General features: G+C 37.8%; 2 protein-coding genes across 6 annotated transcripts in view; one reads left to right on the top strand and one right to left on the bottom strand.

The window, feature by feature from the left end:
• gse1b (Gse1 coiled-coil protein b) overlaps window positions 1-3,513 on the top strand; it is a 170,534-nt gene extending 167,021 nt beyond the window's left edge. For all 5 annotated transcript variants that reach the window (XM_056765597.1, XM_056765598.1, XM_056765599.1 and 2 more), the window contains one exon: window positions 1,582-3,513. In XM_056765597.1, coding sequence (XP_056621575.1) covers window positions 1,582-1,719 — 138 coding nt within the window. In that variant the 3' untranslated portion in view covers window positions 1,720-3,513. The remainder of the gene's footprint in view (window positions 1-1,581) is intronic.
• On the bottom strand, window positions 3,498-10,129 carry gins2 (GINS complex subunit 2). The gene is made up of 5 exons (XM_056765607.1): window positions 9,991-10,129; window positions 9,721-9,835; window positions 9,552-9,651; window positions 8,793-8,919; window positions 3,498-4,258 (listed from the first exon to the last, which is right to left on the bottom strand). Exons 1-5 carry the CDS (start codon window positions 10,078-10,080, stop codon window positions 4,142-4,144), a joined length of 549 nt encoding a protein of 182 aa, XP_056621585.1. The 5' UTR covers window positions 10,081-10,129; the 3' UTR covers window positions 3,498-4,141.
• Between the last annotated feature and the right edge of the window lie 2,862 nt (window positions 10,130-12,991).

Here is a 12,991-nt window from a genome sequence, read left to right on the forward strand (position 1 = left end):
AAGCCGTGAGGTCACAAATGCATGAATAAGCTTTTCTGCGTCTGCAACACATAAACTATTTCGTAATTTGGCAACATTTCTAAGGTGGAAGAAGGCTGTTTTTGTGATATTTGAGATGTGATTTTTAAATGACAGGTTGCCGTCTAATATAACGCCTAGGTCTTTAACTGTATTTGTTGGAGTAACAGTGCAGCTTTCAATTTGCAGGCTGTAATCGGAGATATTCGGTTTACTTAATTTTGGTGCTATAAGTAATATTTCTGTTTTGCTAGAGTTTAAAAGGAGGAAATTACTACTCATCCAATGTTTTATGTCCTCGATGCACTCTGCCAGTTTGGATAGCTTAAAGGAATCATCTGGTCTTGATGAGATATATAGCTGAGTATCATCTGCATAACAGTGGAAGCTAATTCCATGTTTTCTAATAATGTTGCCGAGGGGCAGCATGTATATGGAGAAAAGCAAGGGTCCTAAAACCGATCCCTGAGGTAATCCATAATTGACTTGCGCAAGATTTGACGATTTCCCATTTAATATGGGATTTCCCAAATATCAATTTAATACATTAATTATAGCCATTCAAAAGTATAATTGAGAGCTATCATGTCTAACAGGTAGGAAATATACAGAAATGAAATACAGAAGAATTATCCTTAAAGCTATAAAACACATTAAATTCCCATTTTCTATTTTTCTGTGATTAACATTATTGACAGGAGTCACAGCCCTTTAAGAGCTGCCGCTCTACGTAGATTCGACGCCACTCCCGTCTTCACAACTCTTTGTTTTAATTTAAGATTTGATTTAACACGTTGAAGTCTGTGCTTATGACAATGCTAGACAAACAGGCTTTCTGGCATAGTCTTGTTTGGTTTTATTCATTTAAGCAGGAATGAGAACGTGATAATGATGCTGTGCTGTCTGATAGAGATTGACTGACGCAGCCTTTAGCCTGTGACTGTATACACCAGACTGGACCTCACGTTGCGTTTTGACGCGTTAAACAGAAGCTATCTATCTTCACTGAACAAAGCAACTGTTCCAAAATGCGCTTAAGTGGTTTAAAAGCCTGTATACGAATAAGAACGTGGTTATATAATGTAACCTAGACAAAGGATGACACAACAAACGGATGCTGCGTTAATTGCGTTAAACATTTTCAAGGCGTTAATCTGAAAAAATGAATCGCATGCGTTAACCCGTTAAAGTTGACAGCCCTATTAAAAAGTATATCATTTTTTTCTTGGAAACTAACGTCTCGTTAGACAACACCCTTATTCATCGACTGGTGTCGTTTAGAGCCTTTTGAAGCCTGGATGAAATGGAAATTTGGACCTTAACCAACAGTCCCTCTAAAGTGCATTAAATGGATAAGAAGCCTGGAAACCTTTCCACAAAAGCCTCAGTTTGTTTTCGACAGAAGACATTACAAAAATCATTTAAAGCCATCCGTGTTAAAGTGAACTACTCCTTTAATATCCTGTACTGTACACCTCTCCAGTCCAGTCTACTATTCCACTTCATATTTCTCTGTTGTTATTATGTGTCTTCTGAGCAGCGATGGTGTTCCTTGTCTTTTAGGACCTGATGGCTCAAAAGCAGAAGCTGGCAGCCGAAAGGGAGAAGCTACAGGCAGAGCTGGAGCACTTTAAGAAGTGCCTGACACTGCCGCAGACTCCCTGGTCTAGGGCCCACTTCAAGGGCTATCCACCCAGGTGACACCCTACAGGACCACCAACCACCCACCCGGACCGTCATCCACACCCCCCCAGCTAAACCCCCATCCCCAGACTCCTGCTGTGTCCACTCGAAGAACTTGGAGAGAGACGGTTGAACAGAAAATCTGGCCCGTGAAGGTGCCACCCGCTGAACTCCATGACCACAGAAAACCTCCAAACACATCCAACTACAGGGACAGCCACATATTATCACATAGAGAACAGAACGCCAAACAACATGCAGCTCTGCCCACCTGCCATCTCTCTTTAATGTAGAGAGCACACCTAGAAATGCACTTAAAGACCCTGATGAACTGTCTGGTGGTACTGTGACAGACAACTCTTGATCTTGGCAAGCAGAAAATGCACATTCAAATAAAAAAAAAAAAACATCAAATAAATACAAGAAAAATGTTTTATTTCAAGATTAAGAATAAAGTTTTTAAAGAGGTGCTTCAGCATTGTATTGTAAATAATATCAAAACAACAACAAAAAAGGCTTTTATATGTTTTTAATTCATTTTTTTGGGGAAGAAAAACAGCCTGCCATTTTTCTTATATAAAGGCTTTTAGTGTTCGCTCGGCTGCTCTCTTGTTTACTTTCTCTTTGTGTGAACTACAGTAGCAATGGGCCCAGGACTGACCGCCAACTTCATTTCCTCTTTACCCACAAGGCCATGCATCACTCCAAACAACTGAAGTGCTGAGTTCTGATGACACTCCAACAATGTATGACCCAGGATGCCTACTGTCATATCTCAACTGTGTTTTTTGTTCAGTCACGAAGCAGCATGCAGCAATCCTCTTTGGATTTCAGTTTCCTATTCTAAGATTTAAGGGTATCTACAGTATATTACGTATGGCAATCTCAATATTTAGCTCACGTTTGTACACAGAGACATTGTTCGAGAGATGTGGAGTTGTACTGTGCCAAAGTTTAAGAGGTGGCATGCCAAAAATGATTAAAAAGTGAAGAATTCTCGGTCCTGTGTCGTAGCACATTACATTAATGAATTGGAACACTCCAAAGAAAGCCTGAAGATAACCTTCTTTGCCAATATAATTTATTACAATTTTTGCCTTCACTGGTTATCAAGGAGTTATTTTTACAGCCCAATTTCAATGACAAATGCAATGAACTTAGGCCTTAAAACTGTACTGCCTGTCATATGTTTTTCTTGCCCTTTTCTAGTATTTTGGTATAACACCTGTTTGTTTTCAGTGGCCACTGGCATTTAACTCCACCTTCATCACATGGGCTCTATGTTGCTCATAATTGTCTATAACACACAGAACGGTGTTATAGACATGCCGTCTTTTAATCTCATTCTATCTTGTACAAGGTAAAAACATGTCTGAAATGCATCTGCTAAGGATTTTGGTGACGCTGTCATTTCCTTTGGATGATTTGATCTAAGCAGACGTGCCATCAGTTTATTTGTCTCATGCCACGTAAATGCCATCTTCGGTGGTTTAATGTTTACAAATCTGAGGCTGGCCCTAAACAATATCAGCTGTTTGTGTTTCTCTGCTTGAAGAAGCACTACCACTGCCTGATCAGAACAGGCACAAATCTGCCCACATCTCAAACACATGCACACACCCCCTAAACTCTATGGAGGATGTTGGATGCTGTGAAACCATGTTTTTTTATGTACTACTTTTTATGTACTTGTTTGAATTCATTGTAATGTAATATATTCTTTGTTGATTGTAGTAATTAGGTATTTATGAATATATTGCTGTAATTTGAAATTACAAAATAAAAAATACAAAAAATATATTTCCAAAATTAGTTTGCCATACTTTTATTGCTTTAATACCTTTATATATAATGTCAATCCATTAACTTAATTCATCATGTATGAATACGTTTCATTTTTATTAATACGTTTAGAATTTCATGAACAATAGTAACAGAGATGAGTGGCTGTTCATGCCATAACCAGATCATCCAATTTTGGATTTGATAGATGCCAAAATGAGCAGCATTAAATTTCAACATTTGATTTACATGACCAAGTCAGAGTCTAAGTCAGAATCACAAAACACATCAGCTATATAAAAAGTACAGCTTGAATGACTATGAGTACTCCAACAGTATTACTTCAACTTTTAAAATCACTTTAGTGCGCCAACAAACCCTTATCACTGCAAAAACCTGTAAAACCTGGTGGCAGTAGGGCAAGTAAAGTTGAAGATTTTCCATAGAGGACATTTAGTTTGAAGAACATCAAATAACTACCAAAAGGTTGACAAAACTAACATCTTTACAATAGACTACTTACACCATATTGTAAATAAAACATTGATATGAAAAGACACTTCTGACATTAGCTCTATAACATGAAAACGGTTTTATTTTACTACATGTCTTTATGGGTAAATATGAAAGTTAAATCTTGTGGAAGACTTCGAGCATCTTAGTAGTCAAGAGTTCTGGTCGGCTGCAGGTTTGATCGCAGTTTATACATGTAGTTGAGAGAATCCAACAGAAAGGAGCGAGTGGTATTGATCTCCATCAGCGTGAGATTATCCAGCTGGAGAGAGAGAAAAAATATGCAGAGTTATTACAATAGTGAAACTGAACCAGAAGAATTTCTGACCATATACACACAGAAATCTGAAATCCTATTTAAAAAAAGGCTCCTCACTAAAACTATTCTGAAGCAGAATAGTGTAAAATCTAAAGCTGGTTCAAACTACAGGAGTGTTGACCAGATGTTACCCAGATTTTCACCTCCCAAAAATCTTTGAAAAAATTGTGTTCATGACTTGATCACATCCGATGTTCTGTCCAGATTATCACCTAATGTGAGGCATTCACAGATCAAATCTTACATCTCCCGATGTGCTCTGAAATGATCGGGCTGACCCCCGTTTTTCTCTAACATTGATATAGCATTGATATAACATTGATATTTAGGATATTAAATCTGGATAATGAGGTCAGTACTGTCACAATGGTGACAGATGGAATATTAAAGATTGCTGCTGCACGGGTGTGACAGTGCGTTACACAACGGATATGGAGTCGTTTTTGAAGTGTGGAAACAACACAAATACCTCTATTGAAAAGCGACAACTTGGAAGGTGCATTCTAGAGATTTTGTAACACTGCTTCATGAAGCTATTAAACATTTTTTGAATCAGAGCTTGTGAGGATGAAGTCACATGATTTTAAGAGACAGTTCATTGTGTTAATGCTCCGATTGAATTTACATAAAACTCAAACAGAATGCTGGCACAAATATTTAATACAAATCTGAAATTACAAAAAAGTTACTAATGCTTTCAAGATTTTAAGGTTTATTAATGCATCATTGAGTTTGGCCTGAGATTTCAAGATTTCTTACCCTTCTTACCAATAGGTGGTGCCATTACACTGTGTTTAAAACACACTAATGAAATGCTTGACTGGAATGAGCTTCTCTCCCAATAGTTGCCATCATAAAACAAATAAATGAATGCAAACAATAAAGAGCTATGCATATATAAAGGAGCACCAGTTTGATGGTTTGATAATATTAAAATCAACAATATATAAATACTAAATAAATGATTGAACACTTGTCAAAAAACAATCATTTTTAAATGATTTAAGTGTTAGTAATAATGATCGAAATAAAGGATTCATAATTTCCAAATTGTACAAGGTGCTTTGATTGGAATACACTGAAATACATCACTTCCGGTAGGTGGTTTTTATGCTTAGATCATACTTGAAAATTCCATATCCACAGATTGTCGCCCAGCGGTGTCAAGTATTGGAGTAAATGTAATAAGTACAACTACAAAGTAGCCAAAAAGATAAATGTATAGACGGTAAAGCCAAAACCAGCGTGTCCATTTACACCAAGATCGCTGCATTTTCTTTGAATGAAGTGGAAATAAAACTATTAATAGCATCTATTACTACTATAACTACTATTTACATTGTGTTCCAAATGACCATGCAGGTGACTTATCAATAGGATTTCATTCAAACAAATAAAACCAAAAAAACGAATCATTTATTTATGAGCGCTTAAGAGCACAAAACACAGCAAAAGGAAACAGAAACCATCAAAGAAATATCAGTGTTTTCAATCTATTCCTCTAAAAGTAGAGCTTCTCGCTTTATATTTAAACACAAAATGTCAGGTGAGACCACTACTATCAGACAGACAAGTCAGGCGAGCATAAGAGCCTTTACCATCAGATACTGACAGACAGAAAGCGACAGGACAGAGGTGACGTTTCACCTCACATTGATAGTTTTTCAAAAACATTGATGATGGGGATGTTTTTCAATAATGATATGTTGATTTATTTATTTCTCAATCTTGTCATAGTTTTATCAACATATATTTTTGTTTCACAATTATAATTAAAATCTTCATTATCGTCATGAGGCACATGCTCCGCCCCCTGCTCATGCCCCACCCCCGAGTACCGAGTATTATTAGAGTCTTTTACTCAAAATGAAATATGATAAAAAATCCTAAACTTATGCTCTACACTGGACATGAACAGTGCGACGCAACAAGACAATAGAACGGATGCTGTTCACACTTGATGATATTGGTGTGTCTACTCCGAGCTGTGTCAGTGTAAATTTAGATTAAAAACCAATCGCTTCGATCACGAAGATCGCATAGACATGTGCTTCTAAAAATTTTTAAGCTTGATGTCTGCCTTCTGTAGTGCAACAATATGTGGCCCCGCTCAAAGAAAATTGATGACAATATGATCTTAAACATAGAATTTTCATTAAACTCATAACATAGTAAGTTAACGATGTTGGAACAGAAATTTGTCAGTATGATACATTCTATATTTCATAAAACATTAATACAGTTTAATGTTAAAACTGTTTAGACAGAAACTGTGTCATGCTGTTTTGAAAAAGTGCTACAAAAGAAAATGGAAACAGTAAATTAATGTTTAGTGTCAAAGTAAATGGCTATTTTTTATATTTCCTAAACATTATTAGAATTAACATTACATTTTGATATAGTAATAAAACAGGCTTTGAGAGTACTGTAGCAGGTCTTCAGTAGCTCAGTGGTGCTATAAATGAGACTAAGGAAATATATTTTTTAAAGAAATGAAGCCATGCAGGAAGATTGAATAAGAAATACTGCACACATCAATACTGGTGACAAGCGCACTCTCAAGTCATCATCCAAATTATATCCTCTATCTAAAAAACTACCCATTATAGTCTTATAACTTTAAGAGACATGCTGATAAATCTCACAACATTTCATCAGTGTATGTGGCTTGTGTTGATTATGTTAATAATACTATTTATATTGTTATTACTCATTTTTACATCATAGTCCAAAGGCAAATACAAGTAAAATAAAAAGTCAAGAATTTCTGTGGTGCTCCGGCGCCATCTGGTGGCCCCCTGTGAGAACCTCTAGCCTAGACATAGTCCCAGTTCTACAATTTAAATCCCTTAAGGGTTCTTAGGCAAAATTACATCAATGGGAATCAAGAACACTTCCAGTAAGAAGGGATATACTTGTTGATACATCAAATGATATTATAATGGCCGGTTCCGGTCTGCCTTGCTGACAGTGGTTTGTATCTCTGGACCTCATTATAGATATTTATATCAGGGCTCTACAGCAAAGGTTGAACCGCTAATATTTGATGTAACGGGTGGAATAATTATTCATTTATCATTTACGGTTCGGTAATAAACACGCGCGGGTGGAATGTGGGTCCAGTAGTCAAGAAGATTATTTCAACTCAGCTCAGGGAGCTGCTTTTACAGGGTTCTGTGCTTATTTGCGGTTCGGGTCACATGTCAAACGGGGACAGAATGAAATTAGTGGTGCTGTCGGGTGTTCTTTTAATTACTGCGGGCGCAGGGCGAGTTTACCAAATAGGACCCGTGCAGAACTCTGCTCTACAGTGCAACAAATTCAGTCGTATCTGCGACTGGATATTAGTCTGTGCCACCGTAAAAAAAATATTCAGGTACACTGGTGCGACCAGATCTTATCTAATACCCCAAATGCTTAAAAATGATACAATTAATAAAACTAGGACTCCCAAATGTGCCTACATAAATGTTATGTGACATTATATACTGCTTTTCATGCTAGTCAACTGAGCAGCGTTTCCCAAAATGAGTAAGGAAAATAAGTTAAACACGTCATTTAATGCTTTGCTTTTTACTTTTGATTTTGGAGGTGTGTGTGAGTCTGACATAACTGACATAACTGCGACCAACGGACGCAGGATAAAAGTGACTCTGAAATCATTTTACATAAAAAGTTACATAAAAGCATTTGCTTACGTTGTTGTCGGTAAAACTACAGTATAGAAATGAGCATTTTTACACAGCAAGAGAAGAGCTTATGTGGCAATCTAAAACATACTTGTACTGTCGTAAAAGCTTAGCTTTTTTTGATTCTATATAAATATTGATTTGACCTAATAATCTTTACATATTTTAAGTGTTTCACATGGATGGGTCAGAAATGCCCACACAGCGCACCGGTATGCAAAATGATGCCTTGGGCAAATCCACACGAAAAACCGCCCGCTCAACCATGACATCATTTTTATGCCCTTGTGTGCACTAGGCTTCACCCAGAGTAAAAGCTGTTCAGGAGCAGGTTAACAGGGTAGCACAAGTAACCACGCTGCTGTAGTTACATTTATGTTCTTGAGCCCCAGAAGAAGGTTGAAGGTTTCATGCGACAAGTTCAGACCTGATAAGTATATGCATATAGACCTTATTATAGCACGATGATGATTTCACAGGGATAGAAGTCCAGAGCAATGCATCATACTATATTGAGATATTGGTCTGTCAGCCATCAAAACTCAAAACTCAAGTCCATGACCATTCGAACTTCAACACTGTTTACAATAGTTCTCTGTCCTGTGGAACTTGTTGAAATGATGTTTCTTCTATGTTTTGATGCCTGAAGAACCAAGACAAATCAATGCAGTGGAGTGAAGCACTCTTGACTTCTACCCTCATCGCCGTGTTTTGGAATCAACATGTCGGCAGGCTGAACTGGTCTTTTGCTGTCCTTCTGATCCATAAACGTAAACAAATGACCATACCTGCGCGTGAGCCTCCTGCTGGCTGATAAAACTATCAGCAGAAAGTCTCAGTTTGGCCATGCGCGTGTCCCAGATGTCTTTCACCAGCGTACGGATTTCATCGGCTTTGGGTATATTATCTGCAGCGCTGATGACATCACAAAAACAGTATTTGAATGCTCAATGCAAATTATCCACAATTAATCACAAGCAAATGTCAAGTTTGAACTCTTTTCCACAATGACTGCAGAAAATACAAATATATCAGCAATGTGGTGTATTCACCAAGACACCTCCAAAAGCTAGGATTCCACATTACACATGTTCATTAGAAAAAAATGACGGAATCTCAATTTAGCGTTGTAGTATTTTGATAACATAGATTGATTGCTGTTGATGTCTATGTCCTGTGTCTGTTACTAAAACAGCTTGATATGCGTTGCTTGTCAATGGTGCCCCAGGACTGTTTGTTCTCCAAAATGTTCATTAGAATAAAAAAGGTACAATAATTCTTTCTACTATGGTAGTCAATGGTGCCCCAGAAATCTCAGTTGCTACCAAACAAAGAAACGTATACAGGTATAGAACAATTTGAGGTTGAGTAATTAATGACGGTTTTAATTTTGGGAATAACTATCACTTTAATCATTTAAATAACCTAAAGGGTTAAGCCTTTAACCTTTTATAATAAAACTCTTTTATGTGTTGACTTTAATTTTGGGGTATTCAATATGACAAAATGTCTAATAATAATGAACTGTGTTTTAATGCTGTACTCACTGGTTAAGTAATAGTTTTGTCAGCTCCATGTAATACGGGCTTGGTATGGGAGTGAAAGTATCCAGCTTTCTCTCCTGGTCACGAATCTCCTCCAGTTTGTCTAAAAACAAAAGAGCACCTGTGTTTCGTGACAGATGACAAGTCACAAGAGATGAATGACGTAACTCACCAGTGTCCATCCATTCTGGCGGTACGATCCTGCATTTATGTCTCTGTTTGAGATTAAGGGCCAACCACACCGGTACTTCCACTGATAGACCCGGGTTAAACGGACCGAGATCCCCCTAAATCACATGAGACGGACAGCTCAGGAACAGTGTGTGGATATATCATAGCATATATGTAACGTTAGATATACAGTTGTACAAATACTGTGTGTAAAGCCGTCACTTTTAAAAGTAGTAACCTAGAGTTAAATAAATGTTGAGCATGCACGTACCCCGATTAAATAAATCTTATCTAGACTGAAGTTGGGAATAATTTTCACGATCTCTTTCTCTGCGAGAAACTCCACTTCTGCCGCGTCCATTTCCCGCGTCTGACTGTGACGAAAGCGCCGCTCTTCTTCTTCTTCTTCTTTTTTCTGGCGGCTCGCATTTTTAAATGAAGCATTACCGCCATCTTCTGGAGCTTGTGGATCAGAGATTACGGCTGAGTCCAAATACCTCCACTTGCGGTCTTGTTGGCCATTGACGGTCTTGTCCCAAATGACACACCTTCTTCGAGTCCACACTTGTTGACGTCAGGGAGTGCCGACCTTTAGGGCACTAGGCACGAGGGCATAAGGTTAATGTGAGTGCACTTTTAGGATTATTTGAGGTCATGACGCCGGAAAGAGGAAGCAGTGCCTTCTAATGGCTCTCGCTTTACTTGGTGTCATACGCCGATCAGTCTAAGCAGCGCCGCATGAAATCGACTACACTGCTGTCTCATTGTTGTTATTTGGTTTTTATAGTTCTGTATTTTATATGGTTTATTATTATGCCAGCCGAGCATTAGGCAATAAATACTTTGATTTCTAATGCAACTACTTATGTATATTTATTTATTTGTATACACAATACTTAATGGGCATAATGTATTTTTATATGCATATATGTTGTTATTTCATATTTCTATATAATACAGAAGTTGTGTTCAGCTTTATAGAGCCCAGAGACAACTAAATATAAATCTACCACAAAACATGGCTTATTTCTGGGTCAACATCTTCTTAACAAACAAAAAGCATCTCTTTTGATATTTTAAAATGACCTTGGTTTTATTTTATTTAATAACTAAAACAGTAAGGATTAGATTTCACATCCCATAGCCTCGATTATGTACTATTATATGAAGCATTTAGTGAAAAATACAATAATATTCAAATATTCATATATTTGTCATATTAACAAAGTAAGTTTCTAGCGACATAAATTGTAGCTTTCCTATAGCTCAGGTAAGAGCATAGCGTCTGTCAAATGTGTAAATGTGAATATCTTGTAAGAATTGCAATCAGGAGCTAAAAAGGGTACTCCTTAGAAGTTATTTTAGGCAACAGAATCACGCGGGTCCCTAAAGGGGACTGATTTCGAGAGGGCACATTTGTCATGACACCAGCAATGGACACTGACATGTTATGCAAAAACGTCAGTTTGGAGCCTGGGCATGCGCAGAAGGAATCATCAGTGGAGCGTAGTTTTGTCTGCGTAGTAGTGAGCACGAAGTGGAGCGTTTTCAAAGTCCCGCCCATATTCCCTGATGACCCAATCGTAAAGTAAGAGGTTATCAACACTAGTGCATTTTCATTTGAAAACTGAGCTTCGTTTTCAAAACGCTCTTAGTCCACACTAGCCTTTCAAGCATTTCCCAAATGCTGCCCATCCACACTAGGCCTAGTCCACACTTAAACCAGCGGCATAGCCAGAATTTTATTTTTGAGGGGGAATTGTTTGTAAATGAGGGGGCCATTATGTATACGTATAGGTTTCTATACATGTAGATATTTATAGGTACTAAAATGATACACCTGTATTATACAGCTCATTTCACCGTTTTAGCAAACATGAACATACCCTTGGCCTTGCGGCTCTTAATCTGGTCCTCGCGTTCCCCCATATTTTGCGTCTCTCTCGTTTAACACAACTGATTTAAATCACCAGTGCTCCATGAATGAAGTGTGTTCTGATTGACATGATCCCTGCACAGTGTACAGTCCTCTCTACTCCCTGCACACAGGAAATCGGCTGAAGTTTGCTTTTGAATTTAACCTCCGAACACGAATTTGAAGCGTTTTCATACACGGACAAAACGCACTACAGAAGTTTGAAGGGTTATTTACCGCAATTATCAGATTTCCGTAACGTTAGTAGTTACGTTTAGTACGCTTCAATGCCCTTTATGTCCACTTTGCAGGGCTTTAACGGGCGAATTGAACAAACCTGTGAAGCGGTAAGAGACACATACAAAATATGCTAAGGAGAGTTGTGAGGACCAGGAACCGCAGTAGCTCGGCGGCTACCAGTCAAACCATTGTCTTACCTAGGCAGAAAGTTTCTGCTGCAAAATGTCTACAAGAACACTACAGAAGTAAAATGCACTGTAATCGTTATCTTTAGCAGTCTTCTCATTTTCTTCTTGCTCATCTTTTCGTAGTTTATAAAAAAAAGAAACAGAATAACGTTATCGGAGGGTACAAATTAGCCCAAAAGTCAAGATGCTTCGCACAACACGTGCCATAATTAAACGAATAACTTTGAAAACAGCAGGGAGCACTGATTGGTCGATCAACCAGAGTAACAAATTAACAATTCCTTATTTTTCATTTTAAGCAATCAAAAATCTGAGGGGGCCGTACATGTAAATGAGGGTGCCTAGGTCCACTCAAAAGCATGCCAAACCAATAGGTGTCAATATAACCCTAACCATAAAGTCGTGTTGGCAAATCACAAGCCTGGAATCTGACCTCAAACATAGGAGACAGTGGCAAACATACTCCACCTTCATTCTACACGACAACACTGAAACGGGTGTTTCTAATAAATCTTAACCCTGGCAGAGGTTTTCAAAAAACTTTTGGTTTAAGTGACCGATTACTGTGTTTGCGTATAGACGAACAGCCAAACAAAAATTTTGTTGAAAATCCATGTGTTCATGTGGACAGCACATACGAAATCATGTTACCACACCCCTTTTTTATAACATCATATAACTTACTAAAACCACACTTATTAAAAAACTAACACTTGGACATTCATCAACGTGATACAAAGTGACTCAAATACTAGAAAACATATTTGGAAAAAATATTTGAAGTGTAATTGGATTTTATAGTTTGGCTCTTGTCCCATTTGTTTACATGCAGAGGGCAGAGTTTATGACCTGTACTGCAGCCAGCCACCAGGGGGCAAACACGAACTTTTTAGGTCGTGTAAGGCACCCATGGGGTGCGTTCCACTTCA

This window comes from Triplophysa dalaica, chromosome 14, assembly GCF_015846415.1.
Source record: "Triplophysa dalaica isolate WHDGS20190420 chromosome 14, ASM1584641v1, whole genome shotgun sequence".
Classification (NCBI taxonomy): Eukaryota; Metazoa; Chordata; class Actinopteri; order Cypriniformes; family Nemacheilidae; genus Triplophysa; species Triplophysa dalaica.